At 41.7% G+C, this 26,454-nt stretch overlaps 1 protein-coding gene across 2 annotated transcripts in view; it reads left to right on the forward strand.

Moving 5' to 3' along the window:
- The window catches only part of LOC139108591 (cell adhesion molecule Dscam2), a 126,267-nt gene that overhangs the window by 65,670 nt on the left and 34,143 nt on the right, over positions 1-26,454 (forward strand). For both annotated transcript variants that reach the window (XM_070667015.1, XM_070667016.1), the window contains 2 exons: positions 8,916-9,065; positions 20,312-20,637. In XM_070667015.1, the coding sequence (XP_070523116.1) occupies positions 8,916-9,065; positions 20,312-20,637 (476 nt within the window). The remainder of the gene's footprint in view (positions 1-8,915; positions 9,066-20,311; positions 20,638-26,454) is intronic.

Below are 26,454 nucleotides of genomic sequence, written 5' to 3' on the forward strand. Positions count from 1 at the left end.
TTTGTGCGAGTCACGTGTTATGAACGATATACAGAACGCACATGAAAATTCCAGTTACGTCGATTTATTCGTTATTCGCATTAATTAGAATCCAAGAGAACGATAGTCTCGCACGTGTACACGCACGGATATTACGACGGACATTCTCGACATTTAACGATCCCGAAATAAATCACGATATTACAAAATAACACAACAGCCATAAGTACCATTGTGTAGAAAATAGCAGAGATAAAAACTACGCTAGCAATTTTTTCAGAGGACTTTTTTATATCACTCATCTTATAGCTAATATCTCTCGATGGTTTTGCGTCAGCTGCACGCGAACGACATTCCTTAGATTGAAACTCTGTAGTTTATTCGCTCATAAACTTTTAATACGAAAACTATGCCGTAGGCATGATTGAACTATCGTATATTGAAGCAATTTAACATTCGCAGCGTGGACGTGAGCTAACATTAAAGCAAATGTGATTTCTAATAATTGAAAATTTTGTTGATATAATTATGGATAATTAATCAATCTTTTTATTTGTGCCGCAAATAATTAAAGATTATAGTTATTTATTAATAGTAAAAAAAGTCAGTTTATAAAATTTACGATTTTACAATTATAATTTTTTGACCATTTTATAATTTTGTTTTTTGTTTTTTTTTTTTCTCTCGAATAAGATTCTACGAATTTATTGTTCAAAAGGAAGAATCTTTCGTGGAACAAATTTAGTCCGTTGTACAATTTCGTTTCCGCAGTTGCCGAGAAGTCAAGCATTTGAATTATAGAAACTCTTCCAAATTCGTTTTCCTTGCGTCATAATAGAAGCATTGTGTTCCCAACTGAGCGAGATCTCGTACCAACTTACTCGTGGAATGACGACGGTGACGAGCGATGAAACGTGACGCATTGTCGTTGTATTTCGATCGGTTCTACGCGGCTTTTCAGGTCGCCACGTGCGTGGCATAAACGCAAAGGTCTTTTCGTTCCTTCTTGCTCGTCCCTCGTCGAAAAATTTGCCTCGAATTTACTGACGCGTACCTGCCCTCGCGATAAATTATAGCTCCGGCGAATAAACGGCGAACTTTCTCACCCCAGCACGCTCGACCTGTTCGACGCTTGGCGCACCGAAAGTTTTCCAAGTGATTCGTTTTCCATTTAGAGCCAGGTACCCCAAGCGCGCGCCTTTAGAATCTCGCCTTTCCCGCTTCCCAGATTGGATTTTCCTCTTCCCGGGCTACACGAGACGCGAATCGCGTTTGATTTAATCCGAGGATTTGTCGCCTGCCCGACAGACGTAAGGAACGGTCCGCTTATGAAGTTTAATCGTCTTCGGAAACAGTCGCGCGCGGGCTCGCGTCTGCACTCGCGTCAGATTTACTCTCCGTAAGGGAATAAGGAGCTTGCCGTCCCTCCGCGAGACATTCTGTACCAATGGAGGTTGTTCCGGGAATAAACGCGAGAAATTCTCGTGGCAGATACTGCGATTAAATCCGCGGGTCGTTCATCTAGTTTTAGATTTTCATCAAAATAATTTCGCGAAACATGAAATTTCACAATTAATAACTTCGGGCGTGCTAAAATCATCTTTGCGCCTCGACACAAAAAATCAGTCATCAATTTAGTTATACGCGAAAAATTTCATCTCTTTTTATCCGCAGAACGTTTAATTCCCGAGCTAAAGAAATGTGACGGAATGTTACGTGAGCCAAATTTTTTTGATACAGTGCCCTTCGCGTCGTAAAATATTTCATTGTTACGTAGAACACAGTCGTCTCAGAAGCGGCGTAACTGAGCAGCAGATCGCTCTTGAAACACACTCCGCACGGTTATTAGTTTCGCGTACGCCGCGAGCGGCGCATACCGGGTGTATCGACGTTTCGGTCGGACGTGAAGTGCCGGTAGATGACTACCCGGATGCAGCCAACTCCAACACGAAACGTTCCACCGCAATGCAAATTAGCTCGGGCTGCTTGTCTATGGAAACGTCGAACTATCCTCGCCGCAGCAGCCGCCCCGACGTCTCGTTCATTTGTCTGCGACCACTTCGCAAATGCGCATTCAGTAGTATCGCACGAGAAAGGCCAGACCGCTTAGAAAGGCCAGGCTCGAACTCCACCTTTATCTATTTCGCTGTAATAATTATTGGCACGAATATTGCGGCGCGAGTCATCGCATAATTATTTATATTATTAGAACGCGAGGTAATCACGCCGTTATGTTACCGATTGTGAATTTTATGGAGAGTATTTAATGACAGCGGGGAAAATGGCGAACGCCGTGATAAACTCGATATTTTTTTCTTTACTTTAACCGATAATAAATCTCATTTACATCAAATCGCTCCTAAGGCCGACGCTGTCGTTTCGCATTTACCGATTACGCAGTTTCGTAGTAGATTTTGTAACATGTAATTTATATCGTAATTATCGGGCCGGGAAGTTCAAGTATGATGCAAATTCTTTTATGATGCTGACGCTAACCATCGTCGACGGAAACTCTGCTGCATCTCCCAGCGTCCACGTTATGACACCATTATTATTTTCACCTTTTTTTTATCTATTTTTTTTTCCTTTTTTCACTCTCTTTTATCGCGGACGCAACATTTTTATTTTTCCATAGTTCACTCTACTTAATGAATACATTTATTACATTGTTTTGCAAAATTTTGAAAGGATAAAATACATATTTAATGAACAATATTATATTATCTCGTGAGGGAACATTTAATTATGCTTTACTAATTTGCCGTGCAAATTTTCTGACAATAGCAAAATTATTTTTCAAACACGCAACGTATCAAATAGTATGAATATTAATTCTATACAAATATTTATACCAGAGATGCGTTTAATTATTAAATATTTTTTGTGGACACTTAATCTCTTATTCGCGTGACCGATTCTTATTACGTTCTGTAAGATTAAACCGCGAAGCAGGATGTTTAGTAGAGGTGAAAATTTGCCGAAAGTATTCTCAGAAAGTACCTTCCGCTTTGCATTACGGTGCATTTGCTTTCGCTGTACAACCACCATCTTAAGAAGCTTTCCTTTTCTTGTTTACTCTTATTTATATCTCTCTTCATGCTCGATTTCGCGTTTCTCGTACAGTTATTCTTTTACTTTATCCTTGATAAAAACAAATATTTGTACTTGTGAAGATATTTTACATTATTCCGATCTTATTATAAATTTATATCGGATAATTACTTTGCTTTATTCAAGATATTATCCTCTTCGAGTAGGATAACACGCGATGTGATTGTACGAGAGGATATTGGGCACGAGTACTATCGATAAGCGTCTAAATTTTGTATACCCAAGCTCCACCGGCAAGAGAATCGACGATGTTTCTTTCCGCATGCGAATGAGCTCGCAAAAGATAGTTGAATAATACGTATGGTGATAACGGCCGTGCTTTCGCTCCCTTACTCTACCCGCCGTGTCCTGAAATCCTCTTTCAAGTAAAGCAAAAGTAATCATCTTGGATTTTTCATCAAGTAAAAGCACGCGAGACTAAACTCGTGAATTCTAAAGTCAACTTTCAGCTCTTTTCAACACTGGATATTTAAACGGAGCGAGCTACAAATTTTACATATAGTTTATTAAATCGAATTTGTAATTTAAGTTTATAATGCAATTCGCGTCGGGCGAAACACAATGCGCATAATTTAATTTTCGACGCGTTACGAAATTGCTTGGGTTAATTTTTTAAAATCATATTTCCGACGTGTGATATTAGCACTCGGCAAGATATCCTTTTGTGCCGTAAGCCGTAACAATGTTCGGAAAGTTATCACCGCCATTTGAAACTTCATCGCCGCCGTACGCTTGAAAAATTAGTCCGACGAAACGCAATTTGACAACGTCCCTATTTTAAACCCCGTAAAACGAAAGTTCGCGCACTTTGTCCCAGCGAACTTGAGCCAAGTCGCAATAAGTCGCGGGCAGAGAGGCAGGCAGAGTGGCGCACTTACTAACATTCCGTCAAGTCATGAAAGAAGTAATTGTGCTTACCTCGCATAAGAAGGTATAAAAAAAAATTTTTTTTCAACGTCTCCGCGTAAACAAATGGCGCGACGTAATTTATTTTTTAACCAACACTTTTAATGGCTGCTTAAATATTACATTGCATTTTCAACGGCCGCTTAAATCCCGGCTCGTTTTCGTGCTTTCTTGAAAAGAAGCTGTACGTAGGTCAAACAGTCGTGATCGGAAACTGCCCGGCGTTCAATTTGCCGTTTTACAATTTAATTTTATATATAACGCGGACAATACGAAGCTTATTGACAAAGATTACTCGAATAATGGAATTTCCGCGGACTCGAGCTCGATTTACCGTGGTTCCCGCAAGTGACGAACGACGCACGTGGGAACGAAACGAACTTTCCTTAAAATCCACGGATCCGTGTTTCGCACACGACACTCCAGAGAGAATCCACTCGCGGCCGGAATAAATCCACCGCGCGAGATATATTTCGGTAATAATCGGCGTATACATAAATCATCCGCACTCGAGCCGAGGCCACCATTACGAAGGAAATTGTAGCCCCCGTCTCTTCTGTCACATTCCCTTTCGCATTCGTCGAGGCGCACTTTAGTTACCTCGTCCTCATTCGATTGATATTTCCCGAACGATTTTAGTAAAAGTAATAATTGAAAATAAAATTAATAGTTAAGAAATAAAAATTAATTTGGATTAAAATATAACGCGCACGTGCGCGAGAAAGTTTTTGCGATAGAATTTTAAAGTTTATAACACGATTATGTATTACTTATACGCAGTCTAGTAACGTTACACGTATGCTATACACATAGCAGAAGATGTGCCTGCCATTAACCGGCATTATCCCATCGGATATTAGAGCAACGCAAATGGGCATAAGTTCTGATACTCTTGTTGATTAAACTTGCATTTAAGCTGATTAACGCTCGACGGGGTTACAGCGCCAATATGAGAGATACCTATATTAAATCGACATACATATTACGCCACTATTTACGTATAGATTCAGAGATGAAATGTATTTAAAGTGGTATGTGGTGACAAATAACTAGTTTCGAATTTCGGTCATTTATCTCGTATTTTAAAAAATACTAATAGGAATTTTTAATAATACAATTTCTGCGAGACCAGCCAAATAACTGATTGCAGAAATATTATTATTATTGTCGGACTGCCGAGAATTCAATCTATTCAAAAATGATATTGCTTCCATTCAATTATTAAAGTTTAAACGTCGCGTTAATTCAATTTCCACTTGTAATTAACTTTGTGTTATTAAATTTTGGGCAAAGTTGCAAATACCGTCGTAATATATAAGCGCGTCAACGTCATCGGTGTTTTGCCGCAGCCGATTATCAACGGGCTTGAAATAAATTATAACGCCCTGTATAATTCGTAGTTATATACATATAATATGAATCCCGCTTAAGTATGCTGAGCATTTGCCACGGCCGACGGGATGATCGCCTCGCATAATCATTCCGACGCGGAGTACAATGAGCGGACAAAACGCCGAAGAATCCCTCGCGTTCGAGTTATTTTTATTACGATCGATTCATTGCACCCCGCCTCTTCCGTTTCCCTCCGCATCTTTCCTTTATCATGGCTGCCCATCCATTTGTCTTACCCCTTTCCTTCTCACGCGGCGGCAATACGGTCGGCATTCATCGTCGTATGCAGCTTACGGGCATCGGCGGTATGCACCCCGCCATTGCATCGCGCGAGCCGATCTTAAGGTAACCAGACTTACGTGCATTCCTGCTCGCACCTCCCTTAGCCCCTTTTCTACCCCCCGGGTGCATTTCAGTGGCTGGAATTCCGCGCAATTTCCTCCGTTATAAACGTGCCCACGCAACGAAGCGAGCGGCGAGGATGTTCGCGGCGCCAACAACGAAATATTGACATTGGCAGCGCGGCGCGGATGCAGACGCATCGGCGGAAAATGCACTCGTTTGAAGACACGGGGGAAAAGGCTAGAGGGGACGAAAGAGAGAAAAAGACTGGCGTGGTATTTTCGCGCGGTGCATTTTTTCACGGAGTCACGCGTGCACGCGGCCGACGTGCTCGCGAACGCGGTAAACGCCGACGCGCCGCCCGTGATATACGTGCACATCACGCCCGCGAGGGCAACTGCAAGGGGAAAAATGCGAGTAATCGCGACCGCGGTGAATTTCCGGACCGGAGGGAAAAAAGAATGATTGGAGACGCGACTCTCATTTACCGCGTTTCCGTCCGCCAGCTTTTTAAATCGTGTCGCACGACGCGGAAAGATGATCGCTCGAATGCCATTCCAAACGCGCAGCGACAAATAAAAGTCGCAGACGTTAAGGCCCGCATCGAATTACCGAAGCGTATTTTTTTTAACAGAAAAACTGCCGTTTTTTTTTATCGCGCGAGACATTTTAACTAAGAAATATTTTTGGTATTATTTAACGTAGAGAGAGAAATTTAAAGCGTTTCGACAAGGTAAAGTTTCAGGTGCAATAATAATTAACGTAATGCGTATTAGAACTATGGAATGCTCTTGTATAAACTACCGACAAGCCGCATTACAATACAACCTTTGTGAATTTTAACGAGAAGGATAAATTACTCGCGTCTCCCGAACAACTTTATTTACACAAATAAAACTTCCGAAGAACGGTGCAATACAAATTTTATTTATTGCAAAAAAAAAAAAAAATACTGTACGAGCAAAATGTGCATCGGAAACCTCCGCATTCCGCGCATTGTTTATCGAGGAAATTAAAATTTTCCAATAACGAAGTGCTCTCCGCGTTACCCACTTTGATTAATCCCTATAATGTGGGATATAAAATGTGTGGCTCGCTGGAACGAAAAGCCCAAGTGGCCCGTCATTTCGAGAAAGATAACCGAAAAGCTTTTCGCGTCGAAGAGCATTTGGAAAATTCGCGACGTAGACCCATTAATTTCTTTTAGGATTTTATCCCACGTTGAGTATTTAACGTCGATGCGTTGGAATTCAATTTTGACGTGTTCTCCATCGACTGTTCGACCACACGGCAGGAAATTAGTTGATTAAGTTCCTTTCTCCTTTCGCCGTTCACCTCTCTTCCCGCGCCGCATCGTGTCATTTCTTCGATTATTCGTATATTCGTTTGGCAAACAATTAACGAAATCTCGCGATATTAATTGCAATTAATATAGCGCGAATGTAATTATGCGCCGTGCTCGTTATTGCATTTATAACATGCAGCTATATCCGGCACTTTTGCAAAGTTTGATAGCAAATGCATATGTTTTTGCGAATCCAAAATTTTCTGCAATAAAATATTTATTTGGCATTCTCTTCTGAGTAAAGCGCGTTTTAAAATACATATACATCGGGAACAGAATACTTGGTATGGTATGCGATTAATTATAAACGTTCGTTACAATAAAAAGTAATCACTTCTAATATTTTTTTTAATACGTGAAACTCTGCAGCGAAGACGATACGTAATAATTTTATTCTGAACGCAGAGCAAACATATGTACGTTTGTCGAATGCTTTTTCAAATTATTGATTTAAACAAGCTATCGACTGCATTTACATTTCGCTATGCGCAAGTATACTATTTATTCACTGGATACGACAAACGCATGCGTTAAAATAAAGAGAAAGAGAAAGAGGAAAAAAAAAGAAAGAAAGAGATGGAAAACAATATAATTTCACTTCGCATTCATTTATTTTGCATGCACATTAATTATCAATTTATTATTGAAATATTCATTAAACGCAGTAAATCTGCTTCTTACATTCTGTATTGAAAATAACGCGAGCATTTTATAACATTGCCCGCTAAAATAATTAATAATGAAACGGTTCGTATTATTAAAGACTCGCGATCGGGTCTCTTCGTACATTTAATAAGAAATACAACCCCTGTCACTTAGTAACGAAAAAGGAATCGGTGAGACTATTTAAAACCTCTTTAAATAATTTTCTCCAAGTTTTATCCTCGGGGATGCAATGGAAGGCACGAGCGCGTGCAACAACGATCGTCAGCGGAATTTACTCGAGAGGCGTTAATCTTTTTTTTTTTTCTTCTTTTTTTATTTTTAGCATGGTATTCACCGTTTTAAGCCACCGAGTGCGCTAGCGGGCACGCTCTCGCCGACCAGCGGTTACGCTTGAATTTTTACGAGTATCGATTCGCACTCGTACCGGCACTCGTTCTTTTTGCGTTTCGATGTGTCGAGCGTTCTGCCACCGATCGTTCGTTTCGTACAGAATCGCTTAAAGCCTTAAACGAAGGCGGCCTCTTTATTGCAAAGGGCCATCTAGTCGCGAATCATTTTCTCCGTAGCTACTATTGTTTCTCGCGTCGCAATTTTTATAGCCGGACGCTTCCTGCGCGCGAGGCTTGCTCGCGCGCTTTTTCATTAAAGAAATTTCCATATTAATAGAAGCCCAACGGAGCCGCCGTGCGCGGGGGCGGAGGAGGGAATGAGAAAAGCGGCTCGTCGAGTCAATGAAAAATGCGTCACACTGAGCTGTTTCGCGGAGTTGACGTCGCATCTCGGGGAAAAGCATAAAGGGGTCAAAAATGCATTCGAAAAAAATTTTTTCTCCAAATTTGTGGAAACTGCTCGCTTCATTTATTAACGTGAAATTAATACACACATATACAAGAAGCATAGAAAATTAATCTAATGCAGTACATTAATTTAGCAATGCAGAACACACGCGACTCTAATTTATTGATCAGTCAGTAATTGTGCTTCATTTATTTAATACTATGTGAAATTAGACGAAATATAATTATCTCGTTCCCGTTTATGGTTTATGGCTGTTTTTACGAAAAAGAAAATTTTTTTATCGATAATTACTGAAATTATAAATATATGTATAATTAATTCTGTTCTGTGTATTTTCGAACGGTATCGCTAATACTGTCATCGTTTTTTGTTGCAGGCGAGAAGCACCACATGCTGCCCACTGGAGAGCTGCTCATCTTCTCGGTGACTCCCGCTGATGCTCACTCGACTTACCGGTGCCGTACCGTGCACCACGTCACCGGTGACACCGTGGAAAGTTCCTCGTACGCCAGGCTTGTGGTCACAGGTATGTAAACCTTCGTTCGTAAGTCCGTTAGCCCGTATCTCTTCGCGTGGAAGTCCGGAAATCTTCTACTTCGGTACCGAGCGAGTTTCGAGATTGCCTCAAAGTTGACGAAAGGAAAATTTAGAGTCAGTGACAAGCACAAAAGGCTATTCACAAAACGAGATATTAATTACGACATATTGTGCATGTCAAATACCAAATAAATTTCACAGATATTTTAACAAGCGACACGGAATGAAAGAAGATTCGATACTTATTTTTTTTTGCAGCAACGTTTAATATTTTATAGTACGTCTTTTTTTTTTCACTTTAAGCTTAATGCTTCGAATCAATTTTTCTTTTAAAAATCCTAAAAGGGTCGTAAACACCGGGCTTCTCGCTGCGCCTCACGGTCCATGCATAAACATTTCTCTCGACGATCTCTTACATCTCGCTAATCCCTAATGCCCGTAACACTTTACGTGTTCGGAGTGAAGCGTTCTCGCGGTATGATTGTGATCCATTCAGTACGTGAGCGCCCGTTCATCCGTAGCATTTCTCGGGGATACCCGGCCGCGAGATATCCCCAACGTTTTATGAATCTGCTTAACTAAACACGTTCACGCACGGCTCTCTCACGCCTGCTCTCTTCGCATATAGCGAATCGTGATGCATTGTTGCACATTTCCCGCGCGCGCCGTTGACCTCCGGTAGTTTGGCCTCCTCTTCGGCCTCCGGTCGCACGTGGCGCTTTCTTCATGAATAAATCATGAGTGTCCGAAATGCTAATGGCCGAAATGTCCGCCAGCGATATTTCTACCGACCCGCTGAGCCGAATGCACCGACACCGTCGGAAATATGCTCAGTATTTGAAGGGACCTCGCACACGGGTCGCACCTGCGATATTCACATACAGATTCGAGGAAATTATCCGTTTTCTACGAATTAATTAAGTGTGTTGCTTCCGTTAAAAAATAGCTTCTAAAGCGGGAATCTCATTTTATCTAAAAATGTGGTGCCATGTCTTTTTAGCATAAACTTGTCTTTGCGAACTCACTTCTCGAAAAATGACTTGCGCCATTTACATTTGAAAATTAACTCTTTTGTCCCAAAGTTGTTGAATTACTGGCGAACGATAAAATACTTTACCGGCAAGGAAATATTTTACGAAGACGAAGTTTTTGTGTTTGAGAAATATTATAAATTTATATCCTGGCACGAAAAGATTAAATTAATGCGGCTTAAGGTTTAAAATTTTTTGCTTTGGCAATGCTTCAATTAATTTACGATAAGTGACTCGTTGCCGCTTATTTTGTTTATTCAACGGGAGTCGGTATGCCGCGGTATACTACGTTTATTCAGACCGCACAAAGGGTGTCTGACGATCTCGTCACGGGAAACTCGGTAATTTCGATCAGCGGGGTACATCACGGACGATCTTGTCACGAGAACTCAGTAGTTTCGCCGGCGTATACTTCACTCGGAGCGCTATAGAGATGCTGACTGATAAGGCATAAAATGGGTCGAACGCGGATGAGAACTACGGAACAATAGAAGGCTAATGATGAGAGTGCACCGTCTTGTCTATTTCGATCGCACGCGCTGAAGCCGATAAGATGGCGAAAGGAGCGTCGGACGAGCATATTGTTCGCTTTCTACCGACATCGCTCCCTGTTAAATTACCGCTTTGTATGTTCGGAAAGTTTACAAGTACCGTGCCCGAGTTGTAAAAAATTCCAAAGACGCGCAAAGTCATTGCACCAAATCCTCTTTCGCTAAGCGTAGTCGGGGACGCTTCAATTATCTCATTGATTTTGCAAATTGCGAAATTGACAAATTAACAATGTAAATTGTTGCGAACAATAATTCCTGTAGGAGAATAAATTTTTCGCGGGTGTATAAAAGCTGCCGGTGAGAAATCGAGGGAGAAATCGACGTAACCTTTGCGTCGCTTTGTCGACTCGGTGTTTTGTTTTCGCGGTTCAGCGTCCTTCCGTCTCTTTTTGCTAACACCTACATCGCTATTATCCGCCCCCGTATTTTTCGCGACCTCTCGCCGCTTCCCTCCCTTGCCTCTCCTTGCTTTTCGTGCCAGAGACACGTCGGAGTTATAACACTTTGCCGCCGCATTTTAGAGAAGCGCGGCCTTTTAGGCGAGAAACGGAGGCATCCATTAAAAAAAAAAAAAAAAAAAGGTTGAATGCAGCTGTGCGAATCGCGCACCATTTAGAACTAAAATTTTTAAGACCATGAAAAGCGTCGCCTATTTCATCGCCAACCTTACGATATAACGTCGATATCCTCCTATAATTTTCACGCTTACCCTGCTTTTAAGTCTTGACATTTTTTTATCGTAAAAGTAAATTAGTTCGTGACAAAATTTGAGAATATTTACTAGATGATTGTTTGCGAAACGGATGGATGGAATTTAATATCTAGTCTCCGTCGACACATCCGATATTTTACAATACTTCCTAGCTCTCGTCGCGTAGCCTTTTTGCCAAAGTGACCGTAGACGCGAAAATATTTGCTTTTTGTCGCCGAAGAAAATTTCCTCGCAGACGAGGAATTTCGAAAAACATGTACGATACGTTTATTATACACCTAGCAAGAATTAATCAAGAAAACTTTAACATTTATTAAGAATTGCCGTAGATTTTAAAAAATAATAAAAAATTTAAAACTTATTTTACTCACATCGAGATATACATTAAAATTTTTTGTTGATCTTGTGACAATTTTATATTTAGTAGTGGTACTATAGTTTTACGTTAATTCTTAGTTAACAAGACAATCGAACGCATGGCCAAGCGCAAAGAATGTGTAACATTTAATTTAACGTGCCTCGTGAAAATCGCGCTCGGAAAAAAGACACCATTTGGCACCCAGACATACATTAATTAAGATCTTTGGAATTTCTCCAACGCTCTCAGTTTGGCATTTAGTTCGGTTTTCAGACTAAAAAGCTTCCAAACCGAAAAACCGTGGCGAACTTTTTTTTTTGTGAAACGCATCGCGCGGATTGCCAGACTTACGGAGAACTCTGAAAGTTAAATTTACGGGGAATTCTCATTAAGCGGACGAGAAGTGGGGATCTCGTAACTAAAACGTACCGGATGGTAGGTATCTAACTATCGGCGATAATGTCAAAACTTGATCCCTGCCGAAAGTTCATCGACGAGATAAAGCGAGAGTCATATCGAGATAGTACACGGCTCCTTTATGGACCACGATTCGCATCGCAGTGGAACAAGTCGAGGACAGGTCGGGCGGCTCTGTTAAACTGAGCGTTAAATTAGTTCGACGGCCGAATAGTTCCCGGTGAGTTTAGCATCTTCGCCGCCTTCGTCGGCGAGGTGATCCCGTTCTCTCGAGGGTGTCTTTTTGCATCGATAAAGAGAGAAAGAGAGAAAACTTGGTGGTACGTTATGTGCCGCGACGTCGAATCGACGCTTTCCTCTGTCTCAGGTTGGAAGACCTCAGCCAAAATCCCGTGCGCAATTCACATTGCGGTCCCGAATAGTCCGCCGCTGGGTACGCGAAACTTGCGCGATTCCCTTTTATTTACGACTCCGGCTCCGTGCGGAATATTCGGAAAAATTTTGCGAGCCAAGTAAGCGCGTCGTGAACAGACGACGAGCTTCTGCGGTATAAGTTCCGCCTGATGAACAATGTTCGGACTCGAGCTTGATTTGAAGGAAAAGCAGGAAAAATTTATTAGGTTTACGAAAATATAAAAAATGCAATTTTTAAATAACACGCAGCCAAATATTAATTCTTATTTTCTCTCTCTAAAAAAGGGAAAAAATATGTTCAGTTTTATTGAAAAAAAAATTTCTTAATTAAAATATCTGTACTTTACCTATATTTCACCATATTGGTTATCTTTTAATTTTAGATAATTAAAATAGTATACATACGTATATAGAAATGATACAAATTAAAAAGATATATTGATTTTGTACATACAGTAAATTGATAATGCTATTTTTTTTCATCACACGAAGCCCGATAGGTTAGTTGCAAAATTTATTTTGTCGTTTACAATTTAACAGCAGTCTCTACAAAAGTTGTTTTGACAAAAATCATGCATCCAATTAATCGATTCAGCGCAACAATTAATATTAAAACTTTGTTACAAACTGGGACATCGCGCGGTAATTCTACTTAAAACTCATTGTTACTCATTTTTATTTTTATATTTACATATTCTTTTTATTATTTTAGCAATATTTTTTAACGATAAATTTAAACTGGATGAGATAATCTTTAAATGTACGAATAAATGAAAGCCCTTGGTATAAAAAAAAAGAAAAATACTATCTTAAAAACATATCGTGGCATCTTATAGTAACGAAAGTAGGCAATGTTGCGCGCATCATTCTTTCGCAAACTTGTTTGGCGTTGAATTCTTGAAAAACATCTTTCTAAAGTTTTAATTAAATTTTTCCCCTTGAGTCCGCATGAAATCCGACCGAGTTAAACGCCATTAAGAGAAATCTTCATTATGTTTCGCGCGGAGGACGTTGAACGCTTTTTACAACTCGCCATCGCCGTCTTTCATAAATACGCCGCGCCGTGGACGGGGTATCGTTTCGCTTCGGCGTCCATCCGTTCGTCTGTCGGCGCGAATTCCGTCGAGACGCGATTCCCTAACTTCCGACTAATTAAACTTTCGTTGCTCGATATTAAATTCTGCCGATGTTGCTCTCGAAACGCGATGAATCGAGAGCGCCGTCTTTGCATCGCCCGTCTTCTTCCTCCTTCGTTTGCTCCATTTTCTTCCGCCTTTGCTTCCCGTTTCTCTCTGCGGAAACGCATTTGAAAATTTACCCTCGCCTTGCGCTCATCCGCGTCCCCCGTTTCTCCCCGAGTCATTCTCCAACTCGCGGAAATCCGTGGAGCAACTTAGAGGATGGGCTTTTATTGGACCTCCACGGCTTCGGACAATGGTGGCGGGGTCGTGAAGGCGAAAGGAATGAAGCAACAAGGGCGAGAGAAAGAAAAGCGTACCCGCCGGTGCACTGGTCGCCTTATTGGCAAGGAAGAAACACGGCGAAAACGCTAAGTGCAATCCGCAGAGCCGTCGATGCAGCTGCCGTTGTGTGCAGCAACGTCGGCAAGAAACAATGCAACCGTCACCGCGCCGCGCTCTTATCCGAGCTATCGCCAGCCCTGCATTCCCCGCTATCTTTGACAAATCCTTACGTAGACATGCCGTGCAGCAGTTTCCGACAGCGCGATTATAATGAATTCCACGATACCCCGCAGTCACATCGCAATAAAGTTCTGTCATTAAACCGTGAAGAAATTTCAAACTTTCTCCTCATACAAATTGAAGTTCTTTTATGCAACATTTGCGTTTATAAATTTGCAAAAAATCACTCGATTAAGTATTTAATGATAAATAAATATATTACATTAAGAAACGTAAAAAAAAGCTTTTGAGGTCGTGTAAAACTATTTAGTTCGAATTAAGGGGAAATATCAATATTATATCCGACGCTCGTCGCCGTACGCCTGTCGCTCATTTAAGCGACATTGGCGAGACTGTAGAAGAAAATTTGACGGGAAAGAGAGAAAGAGCTTACATGTTCTGCCTTTTCTTCTTGTATTTACCTCCGCGTATTACACACGCGCGTGCGACGACGTCGTCGTAAAGCTGGCATAATTCAATGCAAACAGCGAGAGGTAGAAACGCTCGAAAATACAACGGTGCGCACGAACGCTGAAGAGCGAAAGTATACGCGCGAGCAAACTCCATAAACGTCGACAATTATTTTCGCAAACAACACAACGTGCGGACTTGCGCGCGAGTAGAAATAAAGGACGTAATTCTGGAAACGCTTGTTAAATTCGGCGCGTATTTTGTTTACGCACGACGAAGAATTGACGTTTCTCTACGTCTCTATTTAATAACTATGATTTACGTCGGCTTATTTTACTCCGTTTTATTAATTTTAATTTTTTTCCATCTCTCCCTGCGGGCTGCGACGTCGCATTTATTCCGATCGTCCGTTCAGTCAGCCGCTAATCTGTGGCCGGGTGCCGTTGCAATATATCCCGTTAATTTTTCTGCTCGATCCTGCAACGGACAGGAACGGATTTCTTTTCTTCCGGAGAATCACCGCGGATAAGGTATTCCGTATTAGCGGAACAAATTTCGAGCGGTGCGCGTTAAATTTATATCGAGTATTTTTTTTTTCTTCAACGTAACGCTCGGTACCGTATCGCGTGCCGTAACAATGGCGCCGCGGGGCTGAAGTCATAATTAAGTTTCTCTTTTTGTGTCAGGGCAAGTTACTCGTTTCTGCTCTTTCGCGTAATATACGTCTGGAAAATGAATTATCGGGCCATCCGGGCGACTGGGCGCAATTTAATGCAAAGACAGCGCTATCGCGCTGTCCCGCGGCCAACCAATTGCGGCGTGAAGATAATAATTTAATCGAGTAAGTAACGAGTGCGGTACTATTTCGCTGGTCGCTTAAAATTACTCGTTCGCTTTTGCGCGTAAAATCCGCTAGGCTCTCTCGCTCTAAAGGAATTCAAAACGTTCACCGATAAATTATCACTCCAACGTCGACTTCGGTCAAATAATTTACGTGCGACGTAATACGCGTAATGCACGGCTTTGTCAGCGTTCGCTCGTACGAATTTTGAGCCGAATGACATTTTTTCCACCTATAAATTGTTAATGGAATCGCGAATTCACTGCAAATATTCGTTAAAATATTCAAGCACAAAATACAGCGATGGAAAAAAAATTAACGTTATTGAACCGACAATTTGATACGCTGCAAATAATATTTTTCAGCCAGTCGCTTTAACGTCTGACATATTTTATTAACTCGGAAATTATTTTCGGAACATAATTTAGCACAGAAGTCTTTATGAAAACCGTATAAATTGGAGCTGAAATATTAATTAGATTAAACCTTGAGCGCTTAAAAGTCGGGCTTTTATTCGCAAAGAGAAGGTAATAATGCGAGACAAAGCCGTATCGTAGATAACCAAATTTTGCAGAATACTTGGCTAGAAATTCAGTGGCCGAAAACGGCTGCGGATCGTGGTTCCGGCTAACTCGAGGGGCTCTTATTCCCGGATTATAAATCGCCGTTATTATCTCGGGCAATATCGCGACGGTGCGACGGCGGCGCGCATACGTGCGCCTCGCTGGGCGCAAATTGCACGCGGCGGATATCGCGTCGTGACCTGAATTCCGAAGCAATCAGCGGATGACATTAAATTATATATGCGTACCATGAGCCGCGGGGCGACTAAGACTTTGGGTGGCGTAATATGGTTGCCGATAATACATGCGCGATTAATTCCATGAGTGTCCCTTATCTGCATAAATGATTAAACTTACCTTAAGCCACAATTACTTGAAAGATTTGAAATGTAGCTTGTCATTTGCCTCGGCGCTTTCAAAATTTGCGCTAATTTAATTAAATCAGCAACCAGATTTCTGTCTCGTTTCCATCGCTCTCTTTAATTTGAGAATATACGGTATTTTCTATATCGAGATTAATTGGCGGAGTCGCTGCGAGTGGATTTACAGGGTAAGTCGAACTCGCGCACGGTTTCTGCCCTCGAGGTGATAGGAAAAGTGAACTGTTGCTTAGCCGCGAAATAAAATTAGAGCTCCAGAACGCGTGAAACGACCGTGGCGGAAAAGACGCCACGGTGCGGCAAGTATGTTCCATAATGCGCGATAAGAGACCTCGCACGGTTAATTAGCGCCAACTCTATTACGACGGAGTCGTTTGTTCGAGGCAAATACACGAGCGCGAATTGGAGGGAGGCTGACTACCAACGCCATTTGAATTTCGCTTTGACGACGATACACACGCGCCGGGTGTATATTTAATAGAGTCTTAATTGGAGTCACCGGCTCGAGAGCTTTAATTGGACATCGCATGCAATGAGAGAGAGAAAGAGAGAGAGAGAGAGTGAGAGAGAAAATATATGGAATGTATTAACCGGTCTGCGGTATCTACGTGCTTTCTCTTTCTCTCTATCTTACTATTGTTTCTTCATTTTTCTTTTTTTCTATGCCGCTGTTTCATCTATCGATCGAAGAAAAAATTGCAGATTCTTTGATCTAAAATAAGCGCAAAGTTTAGTTTCGCGTTACGTATTTAACAAACAATATCACAAAAAATTTCAAACGTTTAATTATGAAAATCTGTACGTATTAATTTTAACATACATTAATATGTTGCACAATGTATTATTAATGTATTATTCTTAATTCAATTGAAATTTCTATTGCTGTCAAACTAAAAAAAAAAAATCTTTTGTACAGAAACGTTAAATGATTTCGCGTTGCATTGTTAAAAAATTATGCGTGACTCGACGATATTTCCCGTTGACATTTACATGCCGTGGATGTATGAAACGACGTGTCATTAATCGACATTTGTTGATGAACTCCGGGTAATAGAGAGCTCGGGATAAAATCCGCTTTTAAAATTGCTAAATCATGTCGCAGTGGCATTCTTTTTGTCCTGCGTTAACGAAAAACGCTGACGTTGAAATGTAAGGCGCGCACACACGCCGTTTAATAAAAAGTTCTCTACGTGTTGACATGTGCATCAACCAATGTGACGTTTTACTGTCATGTATGCCAAAAACGAAAGCTGGCCGAATTTTCTGTTATCCTGAGAATTCGCATATTAAACAATTCCGAGCGATCGCGTTCGGGCAATTCGTTATCGAAAGGGAGAAAAAAAAAAAAGATTGGAATGAAGCAAACGCGAATTTCTTGCTTAATTGCAAAATAAAATTTCTTGTCTCGCTTTCTGAAGGTAATTGCGTACCGCAATTGTAGGTATACCGTACAAGATTTATTATGCGTTATAAAGATGTATTAAAGCAAGGGAAATACTCTTCGCGCTCACTCCTAGCATTTTCGTGGATTTGTCAGAAAACTTTCATCGCCGGACGCGTGTAGCAAAATGCAGTTGTGACACTTGCAACAACGCACCTCGAGGCCATATTTTTTTATTCGCGCGAGCGACAACGGCGACGGCGACGACGCCGACGACAACGACGACGTTGACGTCGAGGGGCGTAAGTCGGGATGTAAATGGCGTAAAAACTTTTCGACGTGCATATGCACGAGACGACGGTGCGCCGAACAAGGATGTGAACAAGGGTGTGGTGGCAGTGGCGTTATGCAGGAATATGGCAACTAGAATTGCACAGTGCTATAGAGGGAAGGAGAGACGAGCGGGAAAGAGAGAAACGAAGGGACAGAGAAAGAGAGAATGCGCGAGAGAATGCGGCGTGGGAGAGAAAGGGATTGGGGAGGGTGTGTGCACCAAAGAGGACGAGAGGGAGCGACGAGGAGAAAGAGAGACAGAGGGTGCGAGATCGAGCGAGGGAAGTCGCGAGGGCGAGAGCAAGAGCGAGCGAGATGGAGGTACTGCGACGATCAATACGCCATCAGCTTAAATTACAATAATAACGCCAGCCAGACAAAGCGCCATTATAAAATAGTGCGCCCGTAAAAGGTCGCGGCGTCCTGCTGTCCGAGACCGGTCCAGAGATAAACATCCTCCGTCTTAAGGGGAGGCGCGGAAAGAGGGATGGAAACGCTTAATCGTTGCTAAAAGGAGAAATAAAAGACTCGTTATTCGGTGGCCAGGACCACTTCTCACTCCCCTTCGCGTTTCGCCGGAACGCCGAGAAATCGGACCCTCGTTTCTTCGTTGTCGCCGTCACCCGCCGCCGCGCCTGGCACGATTAATTCGCAGGTGGACGGAATCGCTCGCGACGTATTTATTGACGTAACAGAGTTTGGTTTATTGATTCTATTAGCCGCGATAAAATTGCGCATCCCGAAATTTACACGGGGATTTTACCGAACGCGATGCGCGCACGCTGTTCCTGCACGTGAAACGAAAGGGATTTACATTCATTCTCCAAATGTCTCCCATTCTCCGTATTCTCAACGAAGGTGTGCGCTTGATTTCGAGATGTCGGCTTCGTTTGTTAAACCGCTCTAACAATTATCGAGTATAACACAACCGAAGAGAAAAGCAAATGTTAATACGTTATTTCCTCATCTTCGTCGGCAGTTTCAATTATAAATTCAATACGAAATATAACTTCCAAGATCGTTCCCGCAAATAAATACGACAGCGATAAGAAGACGAAAGTTCGATCGGAATACCCTTAGAAATTCCTAAAGCATCGAAACGGCATTAAAATAGCAAAATTAATAGTAGCAAAAAGTATCAGATTCGAAACTTTCAGCAAAGTTTTGCTCCGGGAGAAAAGTGTAGGACAATGTTCCGCGCGATTTTAACGTTATGTACATTAAAAAGTTAACGCGGGATCTCTGTCTGCTCAGCCAACTCCGCGGAGATTTCTTTCTTAACGACTTTCCGGGGAGGCACGTATATCGTAAAATATCCCGCGGAGAGAATCGTCTGGACCGGAATCAGCAAGCGGAAACGCGCGGCTTTCGCTGCCTTAAATTTCCGATCTCCGCCACTCTTTGCTAAGGGGCCGTAGAACGTGGTAAACACGCTTGTTGATTAATAATTTATTAACGCTCATACAACAATGCATAAATCCATAATAATTTGCATACGTTGAATTTCGTTAGGTAAATACACGCGTTGGTTAACGTGCATTAATAATGTAACCGGCCAATAATCGGATATTTCTGAAATTTTACTGCATTATTAATATGACCGCGTACATACGTCCAAATTAGTTTGTCGCACGCCTGCGTACGTCCATTTAAATATATCTGAATATCGCGAAAAAAAAAAAAAAGAAACAGCGTTTTGCTCCGCTTTGCGTTACGGAAGCACCGCGGTCGCGGCCAGGTGCGCGATTGACATTACCGTAACTTCGCCGCTATCGTACCGTGAAACGGGGAAACTCGAATTACAATTTTACCTCGCAAACTTGTAAATTAAGATAAAACCGTATCGATCTTTCGTCTCTCGAGTATCACGCAATCTCGTGATTCTCCGACGTTCTCGCTATTATAACAGACAACAATGGAAGAGTCCTAATTACATAGGAAATTAGTTTCGAGCGTTGCCAAAACTCCGTCGGTCCTGTTCATCGTTGCAGTTAGTAATTAGCATATTATTACAAGTAATTAGAGGACTAAGTATTATAAATGCAAAAGTATAAATAAATTAAAAGCCTTTTAAGCGAGAGGTTTCAATCTTATCTATAAAAGTTATGAAAGTAAAACTTTTTCCAATCTGCTAATTTCTTTTTTTTTTTTTCTGCTGCAGAGCATCGAAACTCATCGCCGCCGCGGTTCAACGAGCGAGTGAATCCCGGGCCGATCCGCACCGGGGAGACGATCGTCTTGTCGTGCATCTCGCAGGGCAATCCGCCGCCGACGTACCTTTGGTTTCGCGAGTCTGTGTCGGGCACAACGATGGTCTTCAACTCGGAGAGGATACACGCGCGGGCCGGCGTTCTGGTATTGCAACCGGCTAGAGTCGAGGACGCCGGCAGATATGTGTGCCACGCGAACAATACCGCTGGCTCCGAGCGAGTCGAGCTGGAAGTCACCATCATAAGCAGCCTCTCCATCCATCTGGCGCCTCAACAGGTTCGTTATTTCATCTTTTCTGCCTTTTTTTCTCTTTCGAACGGAATGACTCTTTAAGAACGACTCGGCTCCACTATCTTTCTTAACGGCAAAGATTTAACGGCAGCAAATAATGTGTTATTTGCTAGAATTTTTAATTTCGCGATATTTAAAGAGTACTAAATAATTTATTATATTAATCATTTTTGATGATTTAATTTTTTTTTTTTTTTTTTTACTCAACACGAGTGGAAATTTATCTTGCTAATCTAATTTTGCAGCTGGTGGTTAGATCGCGCAGATTAAATATATATTTCTTAACTCGTGACTTAGCTCGGTACTAGCCGTAAATTATAAGAAGGTATTTATTTTGATTTTGATTTGAAATATTTTATTTTAGAATACTAATAAGGAATTTTATGTCGTAAGCTTCGGCTTTGCGGCATTATGTTTAATATTTGAGGATATCTTGAAATTGAAAAACTGTGAAATATTGAGCGAGCTTAAAACGGATTTCGTGCGAGATGTAAATTGTATAGAGTCATGGTAGAAAGCGTAGAAAAGTTTTAGCGTTTTTTTTTTTTTCTTTTATTTAATACTTTGGGATAAAACGTACGGATTGGCTGATTTAACAGCGGAAACATCACTGCCCGGGTTACTACACAGAAATAGTGAAGTTTCTAAACTTCTTATTGTCTTACTTTACGCGTGATTAACGCGCGCACATTTACGTACACGCAAACAAAATACAAACCGTAATTTATATAGACGTGCATGGAAATTAATTCCAGGCTCATTCGGGGCGTGAAATGGTACGCAAACACTCGCAGCGGGGCGACGTTTGAGCTTTGCTTTCCCAAATAATGTTCGAATCTAAGTTTCGATTGTTATAGCGCGCACCTTTGTTCAGCGTAATCGCCATAGAATATAGCCCGCTATTTCGATTCGAGTGAAGTTAAACCGAAGTTCATCCTGTTACTCCGAACGAGATAGTGGACTTTGGACAATCTCCGGATAATTGGGTCGAACATCAACGTTACATCACAGTTCCTCCATCCATCTTGCGCCGGTGTCGGTTTACATGCATTTCCTCTCTCCCAAGTTTCGCAAACAAATGTAATCTTTACCTTCCTCATTTTCTTCTTCTTTGTCGCGTCGCGTGCATTTTGGCTTTGAAAGGTCGCGAGTGGATCGTTTCACGCCGTCGTAGCACAGTAATTCAAACATTTATGCGATCCAGTTTTGCAATAACTATTTATCATCCCGACTGTTGCAATAATCCAAAATAGACTTCCATTCTGAAATGAATCGTGCTAGACTGCGAGGCGGATAAGAGCTTGGAGAATTATCGTCATACATTTTCGGAGGCTCATGAATAAAATCCATTTCATTCCGCTGAAGCCTTTAAACCCGGCGAAATAATTTCATCGATCTCTTCGGAGTCGATGTAAATCCGTTCGCAACCTCTTACATTCGAGATCGTCGAGAGGCAAATAAATAACAATCATTATTCCGGCTGTCATCAGACTTGACGCCTGACTTTCCAGCGGATTAAAAATCGCGTAGCGACGCTTCTCGATATCTGCGATAATCGCTTCCGTTCGCGTAGCGCCCTCGACCTCCCTCTGATCTCCCTTAACTTTTCCGAACTGGCAGTTTCTCTTGAGCACGTCGTCGCAAATGACTCGGGCGTTTCTATTGTTCGCTCTTCTCCCTCGGTCTTCGATCTGGGCGACAATTGCCGCCAGTTTCTCCGAAGGGGGTAAGAGGCACGGTCAGAATCTGCATTTTACTTATCACCACTCCCCGAGATTTTGCGAAATTTACTTTTACCTCGAGACTTTCGCGCTCTCCTCGCAGCGGCATCGACGACGGTATTTACGGATTAAATAGGTATTTATGTAGAAAGTGCAGCAAGTTTTATCGAACCGCTCTATAAGCACTTACCACGCCAGTTACGACCGCATTTCTTAAAAGATTTCGAAATCTGATTGAGCAGCCATTTAAAAAAACAAACGTAAGTCACACTCCTTCGTAGTTTCAATAGCACTTTTTAAACGTAATGATATTGTGTGTTCTATATTAATTAAAGTTTTAATTAAAATTTTAATGAAGAGAATGAATAGTGCCTTTTAAGCTTAGAGCAAATAGCTTCGTAAAAGAGTTAAAATTGAAAACAATTCTGTATGAGACTTCCTCAAACGCCGTTTATTCACGATCTTTTTTTTTTTCACTCGCGTTGTTTCTATAAAAATATTTGATTCCACTCGCGAATTCGTTATCTTGTGATTTTGTTACGCTATTAAGCAAATTCTATAAACCTTCTCTTTTTCTTTGTACATTGTCTGTCTTATTTTAACTGAGTTATAGACGAGGGCAAATTTCCTCTACAGTAGCTCCAAATAAATTCGAGCCGACTTCGACGGCGAGTGACTTGGATAATTCTCAGTGACGTGGATAATCGAGGATCGCGCGCAGTAGTACGGTAAACAATAGCGACGGCAAGAAGCTCGGGAGCGCGATTGCTCGGATCGCGATGCCGCGTATAAAACATAATGCTTCATCCGTGAACACGATGAATCCCGAAGTTGTCCCGGCCACTTATCTTGCCGAGTCAAATTATCGTTTGTCCGGAATCGTCAGATTGCGTTTCGCAATCGCCCACACTCCAGCTCGAAAGTTCCTTACAAATGTCGCCGAAAAACTTCCGGAAACTATCTCCAGCTGCATAAAAAAATTCTCGTGGCTCGCCAAAATGTTTTTACGACGCTTCGGGTGCTATATTACTCAGGAATTTATTTATTCGACTGCTATTATTTTGTATTGCCGCGCATTCGTTCTTCTTTTCTTATTGCAGATCCACGTCTTGGTCTGATTTATAAATCTTAAGTAGTGCGCTTCGTTCGTATCGCATTTAGGAAAAATAATCGAAATCGACAGGCTTCGTGCATTTTTATTTTACCGTGATGTATGACGCGCGTTTTATGCGCCATGAAAAATTACTACTTTCTGATGAAATAGGGTATACACTTGAACGGTACGCTCTCTATGAAGCTCGCGCATCACGGAGCAGGTTATCGACGACCGAAGTGGTCGCGACTGATAACACACAGACCGAAATATCGAAGCGCCCGCGCGGAAACCGGCGGGTGTAATAAATGCTCGGCGTGTGCGCAAACTATTTCACTGTCAATTACCAGCTGATGGATCGCAACCCCTGTCTCGATTCACCGAGACGAATCGGTGTATTACGTGCCTACCCCCATTCCGAAAAGTCGGACTGCATTCCGAGTCGATCGATGCTTCGTCGCGAGACGCGCGGAAAGATTGGGATGAAAGGGGATGGAAAATGTCAGTAAAGTGTCGCGGACTGAGGAAAAACGCGAGAAAGTGGTCGGTATTCTTCCATCTGGGGCGGACAGCGTTTGGACATATAACATGTATATATGTATGTACATGTACATATATAGAAGAAGAACGAATACGTATTGGTAGATAGAGCGCGGTGACAAGAGCCGCTGGGTGCCACCGTGAACGAGCGACGGAGGCATCCAGGAGAATCGCAGGGATCTGAAAACAGTGAAATACTATTCATTCGCCAGAAGCCTTCCATATAACTTTCGTGGTCATCAACGTAGGAATTTTATTAGACGGATTTATCCGAGTATACGGAGTGTCCTGCTTGCATAAGTATTAATTACAAACTTTTTTATGTTACGTTTTAACAAAAATATAATTTTAATTAAATGCTTTTAAATTGTATGTAATTAAAAAATTATCGATAACACTATGACTTTATTTGAAAAAAAAAAAAGTAATTTGTAGTTAAAAATTAGATGGGATAAATCTGGAACACTCTGTATGTATCGACTGTCCTTTTCGTCTCCGCAATTTTGTTCCATTAACGCGTCAAACCCTCTTCGTACTTTATTGGCGGAAACCGCAGCTTTCTGTCGTGCACAGCGCAACTTCCGGCGTTACGAAGGAGTTAGTAATCGCAGGCTTCTTGGTAAACCTTTGTTAATTATTCCAACCGTTTAATATTTCATAGAAATGATTAATTAAGCACGTAAACTCGTGACTTACGTATTTAATTAAAATAGAATTTCAACTATTATTTGAATTTTTGGTCTCATAAAGATAGATTGTATTTCTTCGTTTCTATTATTTTAGAAGCTTGTCAGAAATGAAACAAATTAAATACACCCTCGCTCTTGTTTAACAGTGAGATTTTTATTTGTCTCGCATTTTTCTCTGTGAAAGAAAAGACGTAGTAATCGCGCAGCGTGCATTTTCAAAGAAGATCTCGTGTACGCCGCGCGTGTATGCGTTTATTGTTACTCTGAAACAAGGCGTCTCTGCGTGTTGTAAATATACTTATGCGCAGACCGTAAAAAGGCAGGCAGACCACAAAGAAAGTTGGGGCGAGGTAACGAGGGGGGAGAGGGTGCAAAAGCGATCGGAAACCTACGTCGGTCCGTTTTACCTCATTTTATGAATTCCCCTTCGAATATCTTTAAAGAAACCATTCCGACTACGGTTCTATCCCTTTCTTCTTTCACTTCCTTTTCTTTTCTTTCCTTCGGCACGCTTGTCCAAGGGTATGGGTCGTGAAAGATATTTAAAAGTCGCGACGATCACTCGGGAGAAAGTTTTTCCCTTAGACTCGTGGAACAAAAGTGGTCACTGACGAAAGCGCGATCCTCTTAACGGCTACGATCGGTTCGGCAAACAAAAGTCATTTCTCGAAAAAGACGAAAGTAACCGTCGAAAGAAAGTACGAGGGTGTTTTTAAAACTAAATCTTTTATTCCGTCGTAAATTATTATCGATAAATTTCGGAAATACGCATGAAAAAGTCCATTTAATATTGATATTTAAAATACGGCTAACACAATATTGATTCATATATTTAAATATTATTTGACGCATTTGTATTAAAAATATTTATAATTTCTGTAAAATAGAAGATATTACTTTATACAGATATAACACAGAATAAAATTAATTTATTATTATATTACAAAATTGTTGCGTACGTGGTTGACGTATGGCGCGTTAAATTCACGGGCAGAAAGTTAAATCTTATCAAACGGCTTAACTTGGCGGAAACAGATGCGGCCCCTTTAATCCTCGCATTCTTGATCGACGCAACCGATGCAGTGATCATCGGGTTTATAAGCCAGTTGATTCTCTTGGGCTCTCGGCCCGTTTATCGCGGCACGGAAGTGCTTTTTGCTCGTTGAGAGATCCAGAGAGCACCGTCGAACTGCGGAGAAGTGCTCCTCGTTCGCGAATTCTTGGTCGGAGTGCTCGCGGAATTTGCAACCGGTGGTGCAGCGAGCATCGCGATGCGGCTGCATCACATTGCATCCCAACCGTGCACGCGTATGCACGCGCTCGAACATGCATGGCGCATAATCGAAATGCGCTGTTCGTGGCCCTCTCCTTGGTTCATCCGTCCTTCTCCTCGCGTCGTCCTTTTGTCTCTACTACCCTGTTTCCCTCCCGGTCTCTCTTGAAGTAAACGAGCATCCTTAATAATGCCCAAGACCGATTCTGCTTCGGATCAAAGGATTCTATCCGCGTTCGATCGCCGCTAAGTTAAGCGGCTCAAGGTGGATATGGAAATTCCGGCGGGAGGCCGATTTAATGGATCACCCTATATTATTTCGCAAATTCCTGGCGCGTATCCTTGTCTGACGATGCACGGCCTCGTCTACCTTCCCCGAGAAGACTTCAATTAAACGCGAATGCTTGAAATCGATTCCGGGCGATCGTTATCGCGATTAATATCGGCTGCCGATGGAATCCCTGACGATTGAATTGATATTAGAAT

The sequence above is a fragment of the Cardiocondyla obscurior genome, linkage group LG15, assembly GCF_019399895.1.
Source record: "Cardiocondyla obscurior isolate alpha-2009 linkage group LG15, Cobs3.1, whole genome shotgun sequence".
Classification (NCBI taxonomy): Eukaryota; Metazoa; Arthropoda; class Insecta; order Hymenoptera; family Formicidae; genus Cardiocondyla; species Cardiocondyla obscurior.